This window comes from Oncorhynchus kisutch, linkage group LG17 (assembly GCF_002021735.2).
Source record: "Oncorhynchus kisutch isolate 150728-3 linkage group LG17, Okis_V2, whole genome shotgun sequence".
Lineage (NCBI taxonomy): Eukaryota > Metazoa > Chordata > Actinopteri > Salmoniformes > Salmonidae > Oncorhynchus > Oncorhynchus kisutch.
Window position 1 is genome coordinate 24,587,053 of NC_034190.2, and position 16,758 is coordinate 24,603,810.

Here is a 16,758-nt window from a genome sequence, read left to right on the forward strand (position 1 = left end):
ACACTCAACCCTAGATTACTACAGTAGTACACACTCCACCCTACATTACTATAGTAGTACACACTCCACCCTAGATTACTACAGTAATACACACTCCAACCTAGAATACTATAGTAATACACACTCCACCCTACATTACTATAGTAGTACACACTCCACCCTACATTACTATAGTAGTACACACTCCACCCTAGATTACTACAGTAATACACACTCCACCCTAGAATACTATAGTAATACACACTACACCTTAGAATACCACAGTAGTACACACTCCACCCTAGATTACTATAGAAGTACACACTCCACCCTACATTACTATAGTAGTACACACTCCGCCCATCCTAGAATACCACAATAGTGCACACTCCACGCTAGATTACTATAGTAGTACACACTCCACCCTACATTACTATAGTATTACACACTCCGCCCACCCTAGAATACCACAGTAGTACACACTCCACCATAGATTACTATAGTAGTACACACTCAACCCTACATTACTATAGTAGTACACACTCCACCCTAGATTACTACAGTAATACACACTCCAACCTAGAATACTATAGTAATACACACTCCACCCTACATTACTATAGTAGTACACACTCCACCCTACATTACTATAGTAGTACACACTCCACCCTAGATTACTACAGTAATACACACTCCACCCTAGAATACTATAGTAATACACACTACACCTTAGAATACCACAGTAGTACACACTCCACCCTAGATTACTATAGAAGTACACACTCCACCCTACATTACTATAGTAGTACACACTCCGCCCACCCTAGAATACCACAGTAGTACACACTCCACCATAGATTACTATAGTAGTACACACTACACCCTACATTACTATAGTAGTACACACTCCGCCCACCCTAGAATACCACAGTAGTACACACTCCACCCTAGAATAACACAGTAGTACACACTCCACCCTACATTACTATAGTAGTATACACTCCGCCCACCCTAGAATACCACAGTAGTACACACTCCACCCTAGATTACTATAGTAGTGCACACTCCACCCTAGAATACCACAGTAGTACACACTCCACCATAGATTACTATAGTAGTACACACTCCACCCTACATTACTATAGTAGTACACACTCCGCCCACCCTAGAATACCACAGTAGTACACACTCCACCCTAGAATACCACAGTAGTACACACTCCACCCTACATTACTAAAGTAGTATACACTCCGCCCACCCTAGAATACCACAGTAGTACACACTCCACCCTAGATTACTATAGTAGTGCACACTCCACCCTAGAATACCACAGTAGTACACACTCCACCCTAGATTGCTATAGTAGTGCACACTCCACCCTAGATTACTATAGTAGTGCACACTCCCCCTAGATTACTACAGTAATACACACTCCACCCTAGATTACTATAGTAGTGCACACTCCACCCTAGAATACCACAGTAGTACACACTCCACCCTAGATTACTATAGTAGTGCACACTCCACCCTAGATTACTATAGTAGTGCACACTCCACCCTAGATTACTATAGTAGTGCACACTCCACCCTAGATTACTATAGTAGTGCACACTCCACCCTAGATTACTATAGTAGTGCACACTCCACCCTAGATTACTATAGTAGTGCACACTCCACCCTAGATTACTACAGTAATACACACTCCACCCTAGATTACTATAGTAGTGCACACTCCACCCTAGATTACTACAGTAATACACACTCCACCCTAGATTACTATAGTAGTGCACACTCCACCCTAGATTACTATAGTAGTGCACACTCCACCCTAGATTACTACAGTAATACACACTCCACCCTAGATTACTATAGTAGTGCACACTCCACCCTAGATTACTACAGTAATACACACTCCACCCTAGATTACTATAGTAGTGCACACTCCACCCTAGATTACTACAGTAATACACACTCCACCCTAGATTACTATAGTAGTACACACTCCACCCTAGATTACTATAGTAGTACACACTCCACCCTAGATTACCAACAGGGTCATACTGCATTTATTTGAACTTTTATTTGAACCAGGGTCTGTAGTGACGCCTCTAACACTGAGTTGCAGTGCCTTAGACCGCTGCGATACAGCCTGGAATGGAACCAGGGTCTGTAGTGACGCCTCTAACACTGAGTTGCAGTGCCTTAGACCGCTGCGATACAGCCTGGAATGGAACCAGGGTCTGTAGTGACGCCTCTAACACTGAGATGCAGTGCCTTAGACCGCTGCCATACAGCCTGGAATGGAACCAGGGTCTGTAGTGACGCCTCTAACACTGAGTTGCAGTGCCTTAGACCGCTGCCATACAGCCTGGAATGGAACCAGGGTCTGTAGTGACGCCTCTAACACTGAGATGCAGTGCCTTAGACCGCTGCGATACAGCCTGGAATGGAACCAGGGTCTGTAGTGATGCCTCTAACACTGAGTTGCAGTGCCTTAGACCACTGCGATACAGCCTGGAATGGAACCAGGGTCTGTAGTGACGTTTCTAACACTGAGTTGCAGTGCCTTAGACCGCTGCGATACAGCCTGGAATGGAACCAGGGTCTGTAGTGACGCCTCTAACACTGAGTTGCAGTGCCTTAGACCGCTGCGATACAGCCTGGAATGGAACCAGGGTCTGTAGTGACGCCTCTAACACTGAGATGCAGTGCCTTAGACCGCTGCCATACAGCCTGGAATGGAACCAGGGTCTGTAGTGACGCCTCTAACACTGAGTTGCAGTGCCTTAGACCGCTGCCATACAGCCTGGAATGGAACCAGGGTCTGTAGTGACGCCTCTAACACTGAGATGCAGTGCCTTAGACCGCTGCGATACAGCCTGGAATGGAACCAGGGTCTGTAGTGACGCCTCTAACACTGAGTTGCAGTGCCTTAGACCACTGCGATACAGCCTGGAATGGAACCAGGGTCTGTAGTGACGTTTCTAACACTGAGATGCAGTGCCTTAGACCGCTGCGATACAGCCTGGAATGGAACCAGGGTCTGTAGTGACGCCTCTAACACTGAGTTGCAGTGCCTTAGACCTCTGCGATACAGCCTGGAATGGAACCAGGGTCTGTAGTGATGCCTCTAACACTGAGTTGCAGTGCCTTAGACCGCTGCGATACAGCCTGGAATGGAACCAGGTTCTGTAGTGACGCCTCTAACACTGAGATGCACTGCCTTAGACCGCTGCGCCACTCAGGAGCGTAGTGTACACCACCATATTTTACACACTCTACTACAGACTAGTCTATGGTGTCTTTGGCTGCGTTTACAAAGGCAGACCAATTCTGATTTTCTAATCAATTAGTGGCAAAAGAGCTGACTTGATTGGTCAAAACACCAATTAGTGACTAAAAAGATCAGAGTTGTGCTGCCTGTGTAAACACAGTCTGTGTATTTATCTGGCAATAAAAGTATGTGTTCTCATGTTAATACATTGCTATTTCTAAAAGGAGCCCCTAAGGCCCAGTCCTTCACATAACACCTGACCTACAGGGTCAATCAAATCAAAAGTTATTCAAGAGGGAATGACCTATTCATAGAATGAGGGAATATGATTCTGTCTTTCATTTGGGAGTAAAGAGAAGTAATAATATCTCTAGTTGGAGGAGGTGATGATGAGATGGAGGACTAGATGTATTCCGTCCATCCTCCCCTCCTCCTCCCGCCATCCGTTTGGAAGTATTAAAAGCCCATCTATTTCTCAGGTCTGTTGTCTGATGCGTCACTGGGATGTATCTGCTCCTGGTCATATGTTTGGAGTGCTGGGTAATTGATTGTCCTGGGGGCGTTCTCTCCTAGTGTTCACCTCGCCATGAATATCCCTCTCTTCCTTAACCCCCCCCCCCCCCCCACATACACGACCCATGGGATGCACCGACCAACGCGCCCCCTCCCCCTCTCTTCTCTGGGAGCCTGTGATATTAGACCATCCCCCTCCACACACACATACAAACTGATACCATGCCCCTCCACACACACATACAAACTGATACCATGCCCCTCCACACACACATACAAACTGATCCCATGCCCCTCCACACACACATACAAACTGATCCCATGCCCCTCCACACACACATACAAACTGATCCCATGCCCCTCCACACACACATACAAACTGATCCCATGCCCCTCCACACACACATACATACTGATACCATGCCCTTCCACACACACATACAAACTGATACCATCCCCCTCCACACACACATACAAACTGATACCATGCCCCTCCACACACACATACAAACTGATACCATGCCAGCTTTCTGAACTCTCTATGTCAGAGACCAGAGAAACACATCTGATGTTATGCCAGCCAGCTTTCTGAACTCTCTATGTCAGAGACCAGAGAAACACAGCTGATGTTATGCCAGCCAGCTTTCTGAACTCTTTATGTCAGAGACCAGAGAAACACATCTGATGTTATGCCAGCCAGCTTTCTGAACTCTCTATGTCAGAGACCAGAGAAACACAGCTGATGTTATGCCAGGCAGCTTTCTGAACTCTCTATGTCAGAGACCAGAGAAACACATCTGATGTTATGCCAGCCAGCTTTCTGAACTCTCTATGTCAGAGACCAGAGAAACACAGCTGATGTTATGCCAGCCAGCTTTCTGAACTCTTTATGTCAGAGACCAGAGAAACACATCTGATGTTATGCCAGCCAGCTTTCTGAACTCTCTATGTCAGAGACCAGAGAAACACAGCTGATGTTTATGCCAGGCAGCTTTCTGAACTCTCTATGTCAGAGACCAGAGAAACACATCTGATGTTATGTCAGCCAGCTTTCTGAACTCTCTATGTCAGAGACCAGAGAAACACAGCTGATATTATGCCAGCCAGCTTTCTGAACTCTCTATGTCAGAGACCAGAGCAGGTGAAATGTGACTGTAGGGGCCAGTGACCCGAAATGACTTCTCCATTTCATACTCTCTAACATCACTAACTGTCCCCACGCAGACACACGCACGCACACATACACCCACACACAAAATACAAACCCACACACATTCCTTTGTGCCTGAACTCTGAACATGGTTACCCTTACTGAAAAAACACATGATATCACATATGGAAAATCGCATGATTTCACATGAAAATTCATGTGAAATAATGTGAAAACACGTGTTTTTAGAAAACTTCACATGTGTATTTTCACGGTTTACCTGTTGTCACACGTTATCACATTAAGTTCACATAAGATCCCATGAAAATGTGTTTTTGTGGTTTTCATCTGTTTTTGTTCTATACGTGTATCTGCGAGGCAGAAGATGAAGCATGGGCCTCCTGAGCCTGGTTCCCTCTGTCTGAGGAGGGAATTTCCTCTAAAATACCATGGAAATACCAACAGAAGCAGTACCGTGAAATCAAGTGCTTCGAACCCACAGTACCTAGCTCCCTCTTCAATAACACACCAGTAAACACTACATTAACATTGCGGCACACGTTATAGGAAGGACAGGGTACCTGCTGGGGTTAGCTAGCAGCTACAGGAGTGGAGTAAGCTAAGGTACACAACCTCATCACAGCAACACACGGAGGAGGGGAATGGTTCCTGTGCTCAGTGGGGGAGACATACAGAATGAAATAGAACACTATATACATTATACACTATCTCTATGGGGAAGCCAAACCAGGTGTACAAGAGAATAGAGGCAGCACCTTCTCTGTGAGTCTATGGGGGAGAAAGAGGAGAGAAATGGCTTCTTCCCCTCAGGGCTAATGGAGCGTGAAGTGGACGGGCACCGTAACTGCAGATGCAATCAAGAAGTGGCAATAACCTGTGAAATGCAAACTGTTCCCGTCGCTGACAATGGAATGGGGCAACATGATCGCTAAGACACGACACACACACACACACACACACACACACACACACACACACACACACACACACACACACACACACACACACACACACACACACACACACACACACACACACACACACACACACACACACACACACACACACACACCTTCAACGGCTGAACATACTCGGTTCTTTAGTGGGTTGGGTGATGATGCATGCCACTCACATCAAGTCGTTGATTTCAAGGACAGTGGTTTTACAATTTTTGGGCAAGAGAGTACTTGTTCCCTTCACAGCATGATTGACCAGTGGTTATCAGGTTACTGTTACCTTTTCCATGTGGAACACCTGCAACCGTTCTCATGTCAAACTGGAATACTTTGATCAGTTAATAAAAAAGGAGACAGTATGTGGAGGTGTCTTCTAATCAGGTCGTCAAGGATACCCTTCTCAATGGGATGGAATTGCAATATGTATATCGCAAATTACAATTTAAATGTCACCTTTCAGAAGGAATGAATCTTTGTAATTGGATTGGATTCAAGGGTAAATCTGTCATTGATGTGTTTCAAAGACCCTTAAAGTGTGTAGGAAGTACGCGGATCGTGTTTGAGAATTTAACCACCAAAGAAATCTCTTTATCATTCACCTGCACTAGTTCCTCTCATCCATCCATCTTTCTCCTGGGAGAGAGTCCCACCAGCCAGTTCTGTACTTCAGACACATAGAGACAGTATAGGATCAACCCTCTTGAAGGGTACAGTGTGTGGATGCTGGGGGAATTTCTGTCAGAAATCAAGGTAAGATGGAGGAATCAAACAAGTACTACTTTAATTTCAACAGACTTGGGAAAAGTTCTGCTGTTGCTGGTGTGCTAATCACCTGATACAGCGTGTTGTATATAACCCTGCTGAGCCTAGCAACAACACACCCGCATACGCACGCACACACACACACCCGCACGCACGCACAATCACACACACACACACACACACACACACACACACACACACACACACACACACACACACACACACACACACACACACACACACCATATCATTAAAAGTGAGAAATGCAATCCACTTAAAAAGTTAAAAGTGCAAGAGCAGAGAGCTGAAGGATTTAAATCCACTAGGGGATGAATAGGATGGTGTGTGTGTGTGTGTGTTTAAATCCACTAGAGGATGAATAGGATGGTGTGTGTGTTTGTGTGTGTTTAAATCCACTAGAGGATGAATAGGATGGTGTGTGTGTTTGTGTGTATTTAAATCCACTAGAGGATGAATAGGATGGTGTGTGTGTTTGTGTGTGTTTAAATCCACTAGGGGATGAACAGGATGGTGTGTCTGTGTGTGTTTAAATCCACTAGGGGATGAATAGGATGGTGTGTGTGTTTGTGTGTGTTTAAATCCACTAGGGGATGAATAGGATGGTGTGTGTGTTTGTGTGTATTTAAATCCACTAGGGGATGAATAGGGTGGTGTGTGTGTGTGTGTGTTTAAATCCACTAGGGGATGAATAGGATGGTGTGTGTGTGTGTGTGTTTAAATCAACTAGAGGATGGAAAGGATGGTGTGTGTGTCTGTGTGCGTTTAAATCCACTAGGGGATGAATAGGATGGTGTGTGTGGTGTGTGTGTGTGATTAAATCAACTAGGGGATGAATAGGATGGTGTGTCGGTGTGTATTTAAATCCACTAGAGGATGAATAGGATGGTGTGTGTCTGTGTGTGTTTAAATCCACTAGGGGATGAATAGGATGGTGTGTCGGTGTGTCTGTGTGTGTTTAAATCCACTAGAGGATGAATAGGATGGTGTGTGTCTGTGTGTGTTTAAATCCACTAGGGGATGAATAGGATGGTGTGTGTGTCTGTGTGTGTTTAAATCCACTAGGGGATGAATAGGAAATCAAATCAAATCAAATTTTATTTGTCACATACACATGGTTAGCAGATGTTAATGCGAGTGTAGCGAAATGCTTGTGCTTCTAGTTCCGACAATGCAGTAATAACGAACAAGTAATCTAACTAACAATTCCAAAACTACTGTCTTATACACAGTGTAAGGGGATAAGGAATATGTACATAAGGATATATGAATGAGTGATGGTACAGAGCAGCATAGGCAAGATACAGTAGATGATATCGAGTACAGTATATACATATGAGATGAGTATGTAAACAAAGTGGCATAGTTAAAGTGGCTAGTGATACATGTATTACATAAGGATGCAGTCGATGATATAGAGTACAGTATATACGTATGCATATGAGATGAATAATGTAGGGTAAGTAACATTATATAAGGTAGCATTGTTTAAAGTGGCTAGTGATATATTTACATCATTTCCCATCAATTCCCATTATTAAAGTGGCTGGAGTTGAGTCAGTGTCATTGACAGTGTGTTGGCAGCAGCCACTCAATGTTAGTGGTGGCTGTTTAACAGTCTGATGGCCTTGAGATAGAAGCTGTTTTTCAGTCTCTCGGTCCCAGCTTTGATGCACCTGTACTGACCTCGCCTTCTGGATGACAGCGGGGTGAACAGGCAGTGGCTCGGGTGGTTGATGTCCTTGATGATCTTTATGGCCTTCCTGTAGCATCGGGTGGTGTAGGTGTCCTGGAGGGCAGGTAGTTTGCCCCCGGTGATGCGTTGTGCAGACCTCACTACCCTCTGGAGAGCCTTACGGTTGAGGGCGGTGCAGTTGCCATACCAGGCGGTGATACAGCCCGCCAGGATGCTCTCGATTGTGCATCTGTAGAAGTTTGTGAGTGCTTTTGGTGACAAGCCGAATTTCTTCAGCCTCCTGAGGTTGAAGAGGCGCTGCTGCGCCTTCTTCACGATGCTGTCTGTGTGAGTGGACCAATTCAGTTTGTCTGTGATGTGTATGCCAAGGAACTTAAAACTTGCTACCCTCTCCACTACTGTTCCATCGATGTGGATAGGGGGGTGTTCCCTCTGCTGTTTCCTGAAGTCCACAATCATCTCCTTAGTTTTGTTGACGTTGAGTGTGAGGTTATTTTCCTGACACCACACTCCGAGGGCCCTCACCTCCTCCCTGTAGGCCGTCTCGTCGTTGTTGGTAATCAAGCCTACCACTGTTGTGTTGTCCGCAAACTTGATGATTGAGTTGGAGGCGTGTGTGGCCACGCAGTCGTGGGTAAACAGGGAGTACAGGAGAGGGCTCAGAACGCACCCTTGTGGGGCCCCAGTGTTGAGGATCAGCGGGGAGGAGATGTTGTTGCCTACCCTCACCACCTGGGGGCGGCCCGTCAGGAAGTCCAGTACCCAGTTGCACAGGGCGGGGTCGAGACCCAGGGTCTCGAGCTTGATGACGAGCTTGGAGGGTACTATGGTGTTGAATGCCGAGCTGTAGTCGATGAACAGCATTCTCACATAGGTATTCCTCTTGTCCAGATGGGTTAGGGCAGTGTGCAGTGTGGTTGAGATTGCATCGTCTGTGGACCTATTTGGGCGGTAAGCAAATTGGAGTGGGTCTAGGGTGTCAGGTAGGGTGGAGGTGATATGGTCCTTGACTAGTCTCTCAAAGCACTTCATGATGACGGATGTGAGTGCTACGGGGCGGTAGTCGTTTAGCTCAGTTACCTTAGCTTTCTTGGGAACAGGAACAATGGTGGCCCTCTTGAAGCATGTGGGAACAGCAGACTGGTATAGGGATTGATTGAATATGTCCGTAAACACACCGGCCAGCTGTTCTGCGCATGCTCTGAGGGCGCGGCTGGGGATGCCGTCTGGGCCTGCAGCCTTGCGAGGGTTAACACATTTAAATGTCTTACTCACCTCGGCTGCAGTGAAGGAGAGACCGCATGTTTTCGTTGCAGGCCGTGTCAGTGGCACAGTATTGTCCTCAAAGCGGGCAAAAAAGTTATTTAGTCTGCCTGGGAGCAAGACATCCTGGTCCGTGACTGGGCTGGATTTCTTCCTGTAGTCCGTGATTGACTGTAGACCCTGCCACATGCCTCTTGTGTCTGAGCCGTTGAATTGAGATTCTACTTTGTCTCTGTACTGGCGCTTAGCTTGTTTGATAGCCTTGCGGAGGGAATAGCTGCACTGTTTGTATTCGGTCATGTTACCAGACACCTTGCCCTGATTAAAAGCAGTGGTTCGCGCTTTCAGTTTCACACAAATGCTGCCATCAATCCACGGTTTCTGGTTAGGGAATGTTTTAATCGTTGCTATGGGAACGACATCTTCAACGCACGTTCTAATGAACTCGCACACCGAATCAGCGTATTCGTCAATGTTGTTATCTGACGCAATACGAAACATCTCCCAGTCCACGTGATGGAAGCAGTCTTGGAGTGTGGAGTCAGCTTGGTCGGACCAGCGTTGGACAGACCTCAGCGTGGGAGCCTCTTGTTTTAGTTTCTGTCTGTAGGCAGGGATCAACAAAATGGAGTCGTGGTCAGCTTTTCCGAAAGGGGGGCGTGGCAGGGCCTTATATGCGTCGCGGAAGTTAGAGTAACAATGATCCAAGGTCTTTCCACCCCTGGTTGTGCAATCGATATGCTGATAAAATTTAGGGAGTCTTGTTTTCAGATTAGCCTTGTTAAAATCCCCAGCTACAATGAATGCAGCCTCCGGATAAATTGTTTCCAGTTTGCAGAGAGTTAAATAAAGTTCGTTCAGAGCCATCGATGTGTCTGCTTGGGGGGGGATATATACGGCTGTGATTATAATCGAAGAGAATTCTCTTGGTAGATAATGCGGTCTACATTTGATTGTGAGGAATTCTAAATCAGGTGAACAGAAGGATTTGAGTTCCTGTATGTTTCTTCCATCACACCATGTCACGTTGGCCATAAGGCATACGCCCCCACCCCTCTTCTTACCAGAAAGATGTTTGTTTCTGTCGGCGCGATGCATGGAGAAACCAGCTGGCTGCACCGTCTCCGATAGCGTCTCTCCGGTGAGCCACGTTTCCGTGAAGCAAAGAACGTTACAGTCTCTGATGTCCCTCTGGAATGCTACCCTTGCTCGGATTTCATCAACCTTGTTGTCAAGAGACTGGACATTGGCAAGAAGAATGCTAGGGAGTGGTGCACGGTGTGCCCGTCTCCGGAGTCTGACCAGAAGACCGCCTCGTTTCCCTCTCTTTCGGAGTCGTTTTTTTGGGTCGCTGCATAGGATCCGCTCCGTTGTACTGTTTGTAAGGCAGAAACACAGGATCCGCGTCGCGAAAAACATATTCTTGGTCGTACTGATGGTGAGTTGACGCTGATCTTATATTCAGTAGTTCTTCTCGACTGTATGTAATGAAACCTAAGATGACCTGGGGTACTAATGTAAGAAATAACACGTAAAAAAACAAAAAACTGCAGAGTTTCCTAGGAACGTGAAGCGAGGCGGCCATCTCTGTCGGCGCCGGAAGTAAGATTAGGATGGTGTGTCGGTGTGTCTGTGTGTGTTTAAATCCACTAGAGGATGAATAGGATGGTGTGTGTCTGTGTGTGTCTAAATCCACTAGGGGATGAATAGGATGGTGTGTATGTCTGTGTGTGTTTAAATCCACTAGGGGATGAATAGGATGGTGTGACGGTGTGTCTGTGTGTGTTTAAATCCACTAGGGGATGAATAGGATGGTGTGTCGGTGTGTCTGTGTGTGTTTAAATCCACTAGAGGATGAATAGGATGGTGTGTGTCTGTGTGTGTTTAAATCCACTAGGGGATAAATAGGATGGTGTGTATGTCTGTGTGTGTTTAAATCCACTAGGGGATGAATAGGATGGTGTGTCGGTGTGTCTGTGTGTGTTTAAATCCACTAGGGGATGAATAGGATGGTGTGTCGGTGTGTCTGTGTGTGTTTAAATCCACTAGAGGATGAATAGGATGGTGTGTGTCTGTGTGTCTTTAAATCCACTAGGGGATGAATAGGATGGTGTGTCGGTGTGTCTGTGTGTGTTTAAATCCACTAGAGGATGAATAGGATGGTGTGTGTCTGTGTGTGTTTAAATCCACTAGGGGATGAATAGGATGGTGTGTCGGTGTGTCTGTGTGTGTTTAAATCCACTAGGGGATGAATAGGATGGTGTGTCGGTGTGTCTGTGTGTGTTTAAATCCACTAGAGGATGAATAGGATGGTGTGTGTGTGTTTAAAACCACTAGGGGATGAATAGGATGGTGTGTGTGTCTGTGGGTGTTTAAATCCACTAGAGGATGAATAGGATGGTGTGTGTTTGTGTGTGTTTAAATCCACTAGAGGATGAATAAGATGGTGTGTCTGTGTGTGTTTAAATCCACTAGAGGATGAATAGGATGGTGTGTGTGTCTGTGTGTGTTTAAATCCACTAGAGGATGAATAGGATGGTGTGTGTGTCTGTGTGTGTTTAAATCCACTAGAGGATGAATAGGATGGTGTGTGTGTCTGTGTGTGTTTAAATCCACTAGGAGATGAATAGGATGGTGTGTGTTTGTGTGTGTTTAAATCCACTAGAGGATGAATAGGATGGTGTGTGTTTATGTGTGTTTAAATCCACTAGAGGATGAATAGGATGGTGTGTGTGTCTGTGTGTATTTAAATCCACTAGGGGATGAATAGGATGGTGTGTGTTTGTGTGTGTTTAAATTGTGTGTGTCCCTCTTATTCCAAGAAACTTACAGTGGCGTGGTGTGGTTTGGTATTCATTTTTGCGATTAGAGATGTGGGAATTAGACAACTAATTAACACTTTGGACATTCCCATAGAAAAGAACTTCTGGAGCCGGCAGTACTAACAACGGTGTGTGTGTGTGTGTGCATATGAGTGTGCATGTGTGTGTGAGATTGAGACTCACACTCTTTGGACATGCCCACGCCAAAGCACTTCTGGAGCCGGCAGTACTGACAGCGGTTCCTGGTCACCTTGTTGATGTTGCAGTTCTTGTCCCGGTGACACGTGTACACCATGTTCTTCTGGATGGATCTACGGAAAAAACCCTGAGGGGGGAGGGGGGGAGAGAGAGAGAGAGAAAGAGAGAGTGGAGAGAGAAGAGAGAGAGAGAGAGAGAGAGAGGGAGAGAGAGAGAGAGAGAGAGAGAGAGTGAGGGAGAGAGAGAGAGAGGGAGAGAGAGAGAGAGAGAGAGAGAGAGGGAGAGAGAGAGAGAGAGAGAGAGAGGGAGAGAGAGAAGAGAGAGAGAGAGAGAGAGAGAGAGAGAGGGAGAGAGAGAGAGAGAGAGAGAGAGAGAGAGAGAGAGAGAGAGAGAGAGTGAGGGAGAGAGAGGGAGAGAGAGAGAGAGAGAGAGAGAGAGAGAGAGAGAGAGAGAGTGAGGGAGAGAGAGAGAGAGAGAGGGAGAGAGAGAGAGAGTGAGGGAGAGAGAGAGAGAGAGAGGGAGAGAGAGAGTGAGGGAGAGAGAGAGAGAGAGAGAGAGAGAGAGAGAGAGAGAGAGGCATCAGTCTTTCTGGTAGAACATGAGTCATGACTACATTTCTCACACCGGATAAAAGGTCAAATAAATAGATATAAATAAATAAATAAACAACCCAGTGGCAGTTGGTTTAAGACGATTTTTGTTCATGAGCATGTCCTTATTTCTATTACAGCATATTGGATGACTGTCATTCATATTCCATTCACCCAGCTCAATGTAACATCGATAGATTTAGGCTACTACATGTTACTCTAATTTTCCCTATACCCATCATGAGGTTGATACAACCTAGCCTATGAATGAAAGTTTACAACGTAGGTGCACACAGGTCGAGACATATTTGAGATGACAGACAGTATCATTCAATACTGTCTTGCACACTCTTGCCTGAATCTAGCTGATATAGGGTGTAATCATTAGTCCAACAGTTGCAAACGAGAGTTTCTATTGGACAAATTCAGGTATGTTTATCCCTATTTTGTTCCGTTTTTCAACAGAATCGGCTGAATGAATACACCCCATATCACATGTAAACACAGTTCACTTTCATAGCAGCCACGTTGTATTCCTTCTCGCATCTACACGCGCTCCTCCTCTCACCTCTTCCTTTCGCTTGTGGACTTCAATGTGCCTGTGACCAGGCGAAAGAGCTCTAATAGGCTGGAGGACGTCCTCCGGAAGTTGTCATAATTACTGTATAAGTCTATGGAATGGGGTGAGAACCATAAGCCTCCTAGGTTTTTAATTGAAGCAGATAAACCCAGAGGAGGATGGAAGATAGCTGTCCTCCGGCTACACCATGGTGCTACCCTACAGAGTGCTGCTGAGGCTACTGTAGAGATTCTTTGCAAAATTGTGTGTTTTAATAAATTATTTGGTCATATTTAGTATAGTTTTAGCAAAAACATTTATTGAGGAGGATGGTCCTCCCCTTCCTCCTCTGAGGAGCCTCCACTGAAATATTGCTTGACTGCATTCAGCTCAGGATGCACCAAGTGACATAGTGACAGTGAGTCAGAGCAACGTCTGTGAGTGTGAGAGATGATCAGAAGGAGAGTCGTAGAGGATGTTAACATGGAATGTTAAGTGAAGCCAAGCTAAGTGATGTTCGGTGAAGTGGCGTGACTTTCTATGAATGCTGGTGTAATTGAACATAATAGGAGAATGAACCCCCCTCCAAAAAAACATGGTTTCAGTCTACAGTGTGTCCAAAAATAACTATGCTGTCACTGTTTTGTACCTGTTGCTTCTACACAATAAGTCATAGCATTTGCCTATCAACACAGTCAAAGCAGGGGGAGAGAGATGAGAGGTATCTGAGGGACAAAAGGAGGAATTCAAGCAGCTTCCTTAAAGAAGTTTGTTGTTATTCATTTGTTATGGCTCTGGGGTCCTTCTCAATGATCCTCCATCATCCAGACCCTCTTGGGCGTCCCTCTCTCTGCCTGATAAGGTGTGTGTGGTTCAATTTCTATTTGCCATATGCTCCTGTGACGGATGGGACCTTGTATTTTCATTAGGGGAGCAGGATGCATGATGGGTAACATATTAGGTCGCACCCACACAGGTCTGAAACGGCTGACGCTGAGCTTGTGTGTGTGTGTAACATCCGTCAACATAAGGGTACTGCACCTTGGTGCCATGGCAACCACAACAACTAGCCAATCATGTCTAAGATCTCAACACCATATGAGGGGGTCACCTCCCCTCGACTGGTGTTATTCATTTTCTTAATAGAGGGCTTTATTCTTGGCTGATCTACGTGTTCGGTGTTTGTGTTTGTCTTCCTCCTACCTGATCTGAGCAGAGAGAATTCTTATAAATTACCTGTCTGTTCTAATAGATAGGTAACACACATATACACACACACACACACGACCATGCATGCCAGGATAACAGGCTCTAGAGGCAGCTGGCTGCCCTTGGAGCGGGGTGTGTTGTGTGAGCGTGCATCGGTGTGTGTGCATGTGTGTACATCGGTGTGTGTGCGCGTGTGTACATCGGTGTGTGTGCCTCAGTCTTTGTGAAGCGATTCTTCACTAGCAGCAGCAGTCAACAGATGCCATGACTCTGGGAGACCTTCATCTCTGCGTTCCTCCAGGGAAGCACAATCACACACACACCCTGACACACTCAGACTTAATCATCACATCTGCCCTCTCTCTCCTCTTCCTCTCTCCCTCGCTCTCTATCTCTACCAAACTCATTCCTTCGCTCCTTCTTTCTCTCTCTTCCCTTTTCCCTCTCTCTCTCTACCTACCTTTCTCTCTACCAATCTGCCTCTCTCTCTCCCTCTCGATCTCTCTCTTGCATTTCAGTGTACAGAGCTGGCCTGTGACATAGGTGTCCATGTGATATTTCCCAGCAGCCACTATGACGCTTGTTGAGTCTGTTTGAAACTCATAATGAGATATCACAGCACAGCCTTGAGCAAGGCATTTTACAAAGGTGTTTATCTAACCACCAGCAGGTGATGATAAACGGAAAATGACTGACATGAGAGAGGAGAGGAGAGTCACAGCTTTCTAAGTGTTTTAAGTTCCCACTTCCTCACTTGATGAATAGCGCCTTCAGAGAGAATTCACACCCCTTGACATTTTACACATTTTATTGTGTAACAAAGTGGGATTAAAGTGGATTTAATCGTCATTTATTGTCAACAATCTACACACAATACTCAGTAATGTTAAAGTGGAAGAACAATTCTAACTAATAAAACACTAATACAGTATATCGTGATATGACTTTTCGTCCATATCGCCCACCTCCCCCTAAAAATAATTTAACTGTGATTTATCTTTATCGCAAACAATATGTCAATTTATCGCAATATGGATTTTTGTCCATATCAAAATAAAATTATGCCCAGTTCCATATCGCTCAGCTCTAACACAGACACAGACACCACACACACACCACACCACACCACACGCACACGCACACACACACACACACAGGCAGACACCACTCAGGGGACATGATGTGATCCACCTGGGAGACAGACAGGACAGACACTCTCTCAACCGGATCATTATCCTCCATCTTGTTATCCTTAATGGGAGGGGGGATAGGGTGTCGCACACACACACACACACACACACACTAACACCGATAGGGTGTAACACACACTGAGTCCAGGACCCAAGAGGCATCTTAGTGGACGTCTCATTTACAGATTAAAAAACGAAAGTGCCGAACATCAATTATTTACCCACACAACTCAACCCCTTCGCTTCACCTCCCACTCTTCATTTACCCCTCCCTCCCTCTCTCTCTCTACCAGCCTCCCCTCTCCCACCCCCCTGCCCTTCCCTGTGACTGAGGTGTTTTGTGCTGTCTGAGTATTCACTACAAGAGAGGAAGAGAGGTAGAGAGAGGGATTAGCTTTCATTCTTAATAGCATAGACATCTTATCACCGCGGCGGATAGCCAAGAGGACACCAGAGACCCTAGGGGGTTCCAGAAAGGAGAGGAGGAGAGGAGGAGAGGGGTGGGGGGGACAATTACCCTTGGCTATTACTTACACCTGCAGTTCACCAGAGAGGTGA

The 16,758-nt window shown here is 45.8% G+C and overlaps 1 protein-coding gene across 1 annotated transcript in view; it reads right to left on the reverse strand.

Annotated features, from left to right (window-relative positions):
- LOC109908646 (retinoic acid receptor beta-like) overlaps window positions 1–16,758 on the reverse strand; it is a 94,825-nt gene that overhangs the window by 55,343 nt on the left and 22,724 nt on the right. Inside the window, exon 3 of the mRNA XM_031793185.1 lies at window positions 12,638–12,779. Coding sequence (XP_031649045.1) covers window positions 12,638–12,779 — 142 coding nt within the window. The remainder of the gene's footprint in view (window positions 1–12,637; window positions 12,780–16,758) is intronic.